The sequence below is a fragment of the Myodes glareolus genome, chromosome 18, assembly GCF_982192425.1.
Source record: "Myodes glareolus chromosome 18, mMyoGla1.1, whole genome shotgun sequence".
Classification (NCBI taxonomy): Eukaryota; Metazoa; Chordata; class Mammalia; order Rodentia; family Cricetidae; genus Myodes; species Myodes glareolus.
This window is the reverse complement of record NC_142043.1, coordinates 71826427-71835812: the sequence shown is the minus strand read 5'-3', so window position 1 is coordinate 71835812 and position 9386 is coordinate 71826427. Positions and strand designations below refer to the sequence as shown.

At 43.9% G+C, this 9386-nt stretch overlaps 1 protein-coding gene across 1 annotated transcript; it reads left to right on the top strand.

The window, feature by feature from the left end:
- The first annotated feature begins 963 nt into the window (after positions 1–963).
- Positions 964–4806, top strand: LOC148119275 (patr class I histocompatibility antigen, A-2 alpha chain-like). The gene is made up of 6 exons (XM_087897815.1): positions 964–1048; positions 1262–1531; positions 1739–2014; positions 2603–2878; positions 3006–3113; positions 4387–4806. The coding sequence occupies exons 1-6, from the start codon at positions 964–966 to the stop codon at positions 4428–4430; spliced, it is 1059 nt and encodes a 352-aa protein (XP_087753941.1). The 3' UTR covers positions 4431–4806.
- The last annotated feature ends 4580 nt before the right edge of the window (positions 4807–9386 follow it).

Sequence of the window (9386 nt, the reverse complement as noted above, 5' to 3'; positions counted from 1 at the left end):
ATTTTCCATGCAAATGTGCAAAACTGCACTGTTCACAGAAACTTACACAGAGTGGGAAGGCAGTCTCCAATTAGAAGCTGACAACACAAGACCCATTTGGCACACGGAAATAACACAAGGCTCGGCACAAACAGATCAGTAAGGGCATTTCAGAAAAATGCAAGAAAGAAGAATACAGTAGGAATCACTGTATGAATCTCATGGAAAGTTGTACAAGTCAAGGCAAAAGGCAAAATTCATTATGATGACCCCAGTTCAGTTTCTTGCACCCAGCTCACAAACACCTGCAATTCCAGTTCTAGGAAATCTGACTCACACACATGGCATGCCACATGGCATATATTTACACAAATTCACACGTGCATACGCGTGCATGCGCACTCCCATACATACATAAAAAATCTTTTCTTAAATGTCAGTGTCATGTAGCTTAAACATATATCAAACCTCTTACCTCAGCACAGCCTCTTAAGTGCTGTAATTAAAGATGCCGGATACCATGAGCAGCTTTTAACACAGTAAATATCGTTGGATTTAACCTACACAAAACTCTGAGGTACTTAATAATGTACAAGCACAAAGAAGAGATCCTGAAACCAAAACATTCAGAATCTTGACATTCCTCTTGATCAGGACTCAGAGAGAGTAGATGTGACAAAGAGCACCAATTACATGAGGAAGAGGTTTCCATAAGTCCCTGGTCTGAGGTTTTGCCTTCAAGGTGTTTGAGGGGGGAAGTCTTAGGTTTGGAATTCCCTCACAGCCTCTGAATTCCTTTCTGTAGCCTTCAACCCCTGTCAGCTGTCCTGTCCTTCGATCTGGACACATGTTCTCACTCACACCGCAGGATTCTGGAGAAAGCCACTCACCTTCTCTGTGGTACCTCCCTCACAATGCGCGACGCTATAAACCCCACAGAGAGGAACAAAGTCTCAATCCCTCCAGGTTTTCTAGACACCAAGTATGGGGTCTGCAGCTCTGAGTCCCACCCTCCTGCTGCTCTCAGTACTCCTGGGTCTGACCCAGACCGAGATCCAGACTGGGGCTGGTGAGTGTGGGTCAGGAAGGAAAGGGCCACTGCCTGGAGGAGCCAGGGCTCCCGGCCAGGGCAGCATCCCAAAAACCTTTTTCCAGCACCCACCCTGACCCTCCCGCCCTTCTTCATCAGTGTTCCAGCCCTGCGCCCTGATCCCTTCTTGGCCCGTGTACCTGCCTAGGGTACCAGGAGGAGGGTCTTAGTCTCACTGCGCGCCGTCCCCAGGTTCACACTCGCTGAGTTATTTAGTAACCGCGACCGCGTCTCGAACGGGTCTCCGAGATCTCCAAGTCTTCGTCGCTGGCTATGTGGACGACACGCAAATCCTGCTCTTCGACAGTGAATTGGCTACTAAGATGGAGCCGCGAGTGCCATGGGCGAAGCAGATGGGGCGGGATTATTGGGAACAGGAGGGAAGGCATATGGAGGTTTTATCACGCTCGGCTCAAGAAAGTCTGCGATTTACAGTCCAGATCTATAACCAGAGCGATGACGGTGAGTGACCCCTGTATGTCTTCACCGACTGGCCCAAGTTGTCCCAGATCTCAGGTCCTAAGTTTGGTCCAAGGCTGCGGGGGCCCACAGAGACCCTGGGCCCGGGAGAGCACCGAACTGAGACCTGGTTTCCGGTTCACTTTAGGTGGAAATTCTGTGGGTGGGCTGAGCCTTGTAGACAGGGCTGACTTTGGGGGGTGGCGGCAGGTTCTCATACCTTCCAGTGTTTCATTGGTTGCGACGTGGGTCCAGACCGACTCTTCCTCCGTGGGCACTATAGACATGCCTTTGATGGCCGTGATTACATCAGCCTGAACGAGGACATGAGAACTTGGACTGTGGCGGACGCTCAGGCTCAGATCCACCTGCAACAGTGGGGGGCAAATCGTGCAGCAGAGTTCAGGAGAAACTTCGTTGAGGGCCAGTGCATTGCTTGGCTACTCAGGCACCTGGAGATAGGGAAGGAGATTCTGCAGCGCTCAGGTAAGAGGGATTGAGAAACAATTCCTCCATCTGCACACAGAGTAGGGCGCATGCCTCCCAAGGAGGGAAGAAAAGGGTACCAGCTGAAACACTGTAGCTCTCTCTTGTATCCCGAGGGGAAGGAGTGCTCCTGGTTTTCCCTACCCAACACCAGAGAGTAAATCTCCCAGGACTCACCTTTCTCTCAGGACAATTTAGGGTCTCTCAGTGATAAGAAAGAAGATACCTGAAATAGCCAACAGCAGCCCGGTTCAGTCTGCAGCCCTTTGTGAAACATGGTCTTCTAGAGACTGAGTTCTCTGCCCATATGCAATATCTTTGGAGGTCTCACTCAAGTAAGACTCTATAAGTCAGGACCAGAATTCCTCTTTTCATGGTAGGAAACCTGGGAATATTCCTTTTCCAAGGAATAGATTATACTAGTGCCTGAGTATAAGACAATTTGTGTGGGGTTTGCACTGCCCCAGATCACCCCCTCCCCCTCCACATCTTGATTCTTCTGTACATTGCCAAGATAGACACACAAATACTGCTTAAGTTCCCAGAAAAAAAATATAAAATGTTGAATTTTCCAACTCTTCTTCTCAGACCCTCCAAAGGCACATGTAACCCGTCACCCTAGACCTGGAGGTGATGTCATCTTGAGGTGCTGGGCTCTTGAATTCTACCCAGCTGACATCACCCTGACCTGGCAGAGGGATGGGGACGACCAGACCCAGGACATGGAGTTGGTGGACACCAGGCCTGCAGGGGATGGAACCTTCCAGAAGTGGGCAGCTGTGGTGGCAACTACTGGGGACGAGCACAGATACACATGCCATGTGCACCATGAGGGGCTGCCTGAGCCTCTGACCCTGAGATGGGGTGAGGAGGGGTGTGAGCACACAACCTAATGTCAAGGAAAACAGGTGACCTTCTGGAGACCCTTAGTAGAATCAATGCTGAGATGGGGGTGGTAAATGGTCCTCTCCTTCCTACCCTCTCTTCCTAGACCCATCTTCTCAGTCCACAACTGGAGTTGTAGTTGGTGTGGTTCTCCTTGGAGTTGTGGTCACTGTAGCTGTGGCTGCCACTGTGATGCTGAGGAAGAAAAGCACAGGTAGGGAGGGGATTGGTGTCTGAGGGTTTTCTGTAGAGATGAAGCCAGGGATGGAAATGTGCTCATCTCCTGTCTTGTTGCTGTGAGATACACCCATATGTGACTGCTTATCTAACCTAGGACTCAGTGTACTGGAAGATTTTGTTTGTTTGCTTGTTTGCTTGCTTGTTTTGAAGACAAGGTATCTTTACATAGCCCTGGCTGTCCTGGAACCTACTATGTAGGCCAAGGTGGCCTCAAATTCGAGAATCCACCTGTTTCTGCCTCCCAAGTGCTAGGATTAAATTGTGTGCCACTATGCCCAGTTGTGCTACCACTTTTTAAATGCAGGGCTATGAAGACACTAGAACATCATTATCCTGGATCTATCAGTCTTTTCATTTTCCTGATGTAGTCACTCAAGTAACTTTTCCAGGAATCTACTTTCATCATTGTTTTTCTACTTTTTGACATCTTCTCCCAGCTCTTGAGTTCTATTTACACATCAGGGAAACACCTAGTAAGCATACAGAAAGGTTACACACCAAAGTCCCTCAGTCACTCCCCCTTTCCCAAGCATTCCTGCAGCTGGGCACCACAAGAGTCCTCCTCAGCTCCCCCAGCTGAATGAGTAGATGGTGAGAAGGAAAAGCTGGAACTGCAGGAATGAACTGGGCTGGGGTAACACTGCACATCCAGTTCCCAGAGTAGCAGGAGAGCTGTCCACAGAGACCAGCTCCAGGGCCTCAGTGATTCCTGTGCTCAGAGGATCCCTGTGGGACCTGATGTTGATGGACTTGTCAGTTCTGTTCCCAGCTGTGAAGCCTTGAATTTGGTTCATTGGCTTTTTCCAAAATAAAATAATCACCAACCCTCCAATATCACATATTAAATTCCTTGGTTTTTAAAGCATAAGAATTTGGATTCTATTCTTTATATCTAAAAGTAAGAAATCAGTCTAGGGAATTTTCAGAGAGCAGCCAGTCCTCTCACTATGTAATTGCTTCCGGTATTTCCTCTCTGAGGCTGCGTACACCTCATGGGAGAGAAAACAATATGTATCAGTCAACATGAAAATTCAGAAATGATCCTGTATATTCTCCCTTGTCTCTCTCAACCCCTCCCCCAAATGGAATGCCCACATAAAACCCTTTTCCATCATGGTTCTCACGACCAACAACACTGGCCATAAATCTTGTTCCAAAATACTCAGAGTCATTCCAGATCCCTCATTTACATTGCTCAGTATGTATCCCAAGACTCACTCTTCCTTTTTCTGTTTCTCTGTTAACAGCATCTCACACTGTGTCCCATGCTGGCCTAGAACTCACTAAGTAGCTGTGATGGCTAATCTTCAGTGTCAGTTTGGCTGGATTTAAAATCTCCTAGGAGATCCAATTCTGATCACATCTGTATGAGTGTTTCCAGAGATTAATTGAGGTTTGAAGACACACCCTGGGGCCCATGGATAAGAGGAAGAACAGGAGAAAACCAGATGGGAAGATCCCTACACTCTACTTCCTGATCTACTGAAGTTTGCAAAATCCCAGCCCCATATTCCTGCTGCCACATACTGCATCGTGCCTTATGCTGAGATCTACTGTGCCCTCTAAAATCATGAATCAGAATAAACTTTTCATCCTTTAATTTGCTCTGTGGCTATTTTGTCACACAATAAAAAAGGAATAAATAAAAATCCATAAGAGCTTTGAAATACTTGCAATCCTCTTTCCCTTTCTTGCTGTGTTAGAATTACATATATGAACCACCATACCTGGCAGCGGGAAATTTTATGTAACATGCCATAAGCGAGGCTGATGCCCAGCCTGGGAGCTCCTGTCTACATCCTTGCAGCTCCATGATCTGAGTAACAGCTGCCTCTGTGCCCACTTGGTTATAAATACAGAGATTCTTGGCTTTCCACCAGACTTCAAAAAACTAAGTCTTTGTTTTGATTTTGCTTGTGAGGTTTTGCTTTGATTTTTTTTTTGTTCTTTTGTTGAAACAGTCTCACTATGTGACCTTGAGTGATCTGTAACTTGCTTTACATATAGACCAGGCTGACCTTGAACTCAGAGAGGTCCTAGGAGAGGAGGCACTGATCTCTGCCCAGAGTGCTGAGATTAGAAACCTGTGTCATCAAGCCTGACCTTTTTCTTGTTGCTAAATCCAGAGAGTCCTGTGCACAGGGAAGTCTGGGAATCTCTGGTCTATGGGCCTTCTAGACACAAGCCCAGAGCTGCACAGTCTATTCTAGGTGTGTGCTCTAATGAGATCACTGTGTACTGAGGGGCCAGGGTCAGTCCTGTTCTGTTTCTCACCTACTACTAACATTCTTTTGGTGATTTTATTCAACTCCAAGGTTTGAAATATCATTTAAGACCACCCCCCAAATAAGTTTCTCCAGCCCAGGCAGGAACATCTGTCCCTGTCAGTCTGGCTGCTTTGCGTGAATTTCCCTGTCTGCCAACAGCAAATCTACTCTGCTGCCTGTTCAGTCCTGAAGTTTTGTTATCGCCTTACTTCAACCTGTAGTACAAATTTAACCCAGTAGGAAATATTGTAATTCCATGTTTTAAATGAATCTAAAACTCAATTTTTTTTCATTGCTTTCTCTTGCTCACACCTTGAGGAAAAGCAACCTGTATCCCTTGCCTAAACTACTAAATGAATCTCCAATTCCTTCCTCTGTTGTCTTGCTTACTTGTAATGAATTCATTCAGTTCTCCACCGGAATAATTTTGTTTGTTTGTTTTTGCAACACAGTCCATGAAGCTGGACTTGTAGTCTCATGAGTCTGCTTCCCAGTTCCTGGGCTTCCAGGTATGCACCACAACACCTGGCTCTTGGTTTTGCTGTTTTTGAATTATTTATGTATTATAAACATTAATCCTGTTTTAGATTTAGTTGGTTTATTTTCTCCCTTTCCGTAGACTGTCTTTATACCCTCTAATTGTTTCCTTTGCTGGGCAGAAGCTTTTCATTTCATGCAACCCATTTGTTAACTCTTATTAATGTTTCTTGAGCTGTAAATCATTTCAGATCATCCTGATAAATGTTCTATGCATCTACCAAAAGGGTTTTCCTCCGGCAGATTTCAGAGTTTTGTGTTACATTTAAGGTCTTTGAGATTATTTTTCCACAGGGTGAGAGATAAAGATGTAATTTTGTTCTTCTACATGGGGTATAAAGTTTTTCCAACACCATTTGCTGAATGAATTTGTGTTTTTTCCCCTGAATACATGTTTTAGGTATTGTGGTTGGAAATTTTAACAAAAAAAAAATATATAAGAGTTTTTGTGGTACTGAAGGGCCAAGGAATGTCACTGTGCAACAGACTTCACTCAAGGGATTTATTGGGGGGTGCAAAAAGGCTGCCTCTGAGTAGGGATGTGAGGGGGTGAGAAAGGGAGAGAGGGAGAGGTGATGGCTCAGACTTTACAGAGGGTATGGAGCATGAGCGTAAGGGACTTTGGCACAGTGGCAAATGTCACAATGTGGAAGGAGAGAAGTTGTTAGGAGACCTGAGGAGGATCCTCCCTTCAGAGGAAGGAGCTAGCTGCAACATCTCCCTGGCCCTTGTATCCACAAGAGAGTCAACCAAACACTGACTCTGAAACCTGTAGCAGACAATAACTGAAGCTTTCCCTCCTAAGACAGTAACAGGCAAAAGGTGAAATTATGCACCCAGAAGAAAGAAGAATACCCAAGTCTCTTGTTGAAAGATTTATATAAGTTTTTCAGAGACCTGGCGTGTTAGAGCCTGAAGCACAGAATATAGAAACCTCATTTCTGCTCTGGTCAGGAATTGCCTCTTAAATACATAAGCATAGAACAGTGTACTTGGCTGAGTTGTTTCATGACTAAGAATTTTAAGTCTTTGAAAATTATTCCAGGGCTGGAGAGATGGCTCAGTGGTTTAAGAGCATTGCCTGCTGTTTCAAAGTTCCTGAGTTCAATTCCTGGCAACCACATAGTGGCTCACAACCATCTGTAATGAGGTCTGTTGTTCTCTTCTGGCCTGCAGACATACACACAGATAGAATATTGTATACATAATAAATAATTAAATAAATATTCTTTAAAAAGAAACTTTGAAAGAAAGAAAGAAAGAAAGAAAGAAAGAAAGAAAGAAAGAAAGAAAGGAAATTACTCCAGTAAACAGAAAGGGAAATAAATTCCCTGAATCTTGTCTCATAGACAGAATCTCTTCCAACACAAAGGCTTAACTCTTTTAGGCATAAGTCTTTTTTTTTAACTAATGTGACCGATCATCTTGCTTTAATAGGACATAAAATTATTTTTTTTTCATTTAGCATTATTTGTTTATTATTATTATTATTATTATTATTATTAAAAATTTCCGCCTACTCCCTACCTCCCATCTCCCTTCTCCTCCCCCCACTCTCCTCTCCCTCCCTCTCCAATCCAAAGAACAGTCAGGGTTCTCTGCCCTGTGGGATTAGGCATAACTCTTAAAAAAATTTTATCTGAGTTGTGTTTTTATTATCATTGTTGTTTATAACAAGATCCAGTGTAGCCAAGCTTACTTTGAATTCATTGTATATTCAAAGATGACCTGTGTATCCTACCAGCCAGCTCCCAAATAACCACCCAAAGACGTATTATTCATTATGAACACTGTCTTAGGTGTGTTACTAACTAGCACTTACAGCTTGAATTAACCTATTTTTATCCATCTACTTTTTGTTTTGTGGCTTTATTACCTTTATTCTATATTGCCTATGATTCTTCCCCTCCATCTGACTGGCGACTCCATGAGTTTTGCCTTCTTCTCAGCCTTCTCTCTGCTTCAATCCTGCTTAGCTACTGACCATCCAACTTTTCATTAAATCAATCCACACGACAAATCTTCACAGTATACAAAATGATTATTCCACAAGAACCTTGAACATCTTATTCTCCTGCTTCTATTTTTCAAAACTACATCTTAAAGGTTTATTTACTTTTAATTTATGTGTATGTGTGTATGTCTCTGTGTGGGTATGTACACATCTCTACAGATGGCCTTAATGGCCATATTCTTGGGTCTTTAGATCCCCTGGTTATAATTACGAGTCTTCCAACATGGGTGTGGGAACTAAATTCGGGTCGTCTACAAGCGCTCTTAACTACTGATACATTTCTACAGCCCCTGCTTCTACTTCTTGATAGCTGAGTGTGCATCACAACACCAAGTTTTATGGATGATGATCAAACCCAGGTCCTCCACGCCAGGCAAGCACTCTGCTGAGCTGCAGCTCCTGCTCCAGTTTCTTATTGTGTAGTACAGCTGGCCTGATGCTCCCCACCATCTTCCTGCCTCAGGCTCCTGAATACTGAGATCAGAGGTGTGAGACACTATGCCTGGAACAAAAGCAAAACTCTAACAAAGACTCTAATGTCCCTTGTTCTGTGAACCATAGAGTTTGTTTTCAAACATTTACAGATTCATAAAAAGTAGTCACTGGAAGAGAAACTGACCTACACATTTAACTATACTCTCATTTAAATTAGAGTACAAAGATCAGTATAGGTCATGGGGGTTGAATATACCATATGGGAAAACAGTCTCAAATATACCCCAAGACTACTCACGGTTAAAGCAGATTAGGAATTGAAAGTTTTGAAGTGACTTTTTCCACTATCTGGCTAGTGAAATTATGACTGTCACAGCGGACCCTATTTCTCTTCTTGTGTTCCAGACTGCTAAGTAGCTAGTTAGATTTTAGTTAGATTTTCGAAGGATCCCTTCCCTCATAATAAATATCTTACAAAACTGAGGACTGATGAAGAAGGAGAATGGGAAGAGGGAAGAGGAGGAAAAAGAGGAGGGCTGGAAGATATTGAAGAAGAGGTGGGGATGAAGGAGAAGAAGATGAAGGTGCTGATGAAGACAAGAGACAGGAGGATGATGAAGGTGGTTGCAGATACAAAATGAACAGCAATTGATTCCAATCTTTAAAAATTTTTCTTTTTATACATTTTCTCCAATCCCTGGGAGTGAGTTTTAGTTATTTCTCCCCATCCCTCTTGTGTTCACTTGTCTATTTTCGAGATTCCTTTTCTCAAGACCATGGTTTTCAACTTATTTGTTTGTTTATTTGAAAACACCTTGAGCAAAATAAAATGGGAAAAGAATCTCCATATTGGAAACAGCGCCACAGCTGCATGGCCACTCTGAATCTCCATGAGCCCAAGGTCCTGTTGATGAGCCACCTACCTGCCTGAGTCCTGCTGGGAGCAGAGCTTTATGTGTCACATGCTCTTACCCACGCAAGCTTGGTGTCAGAG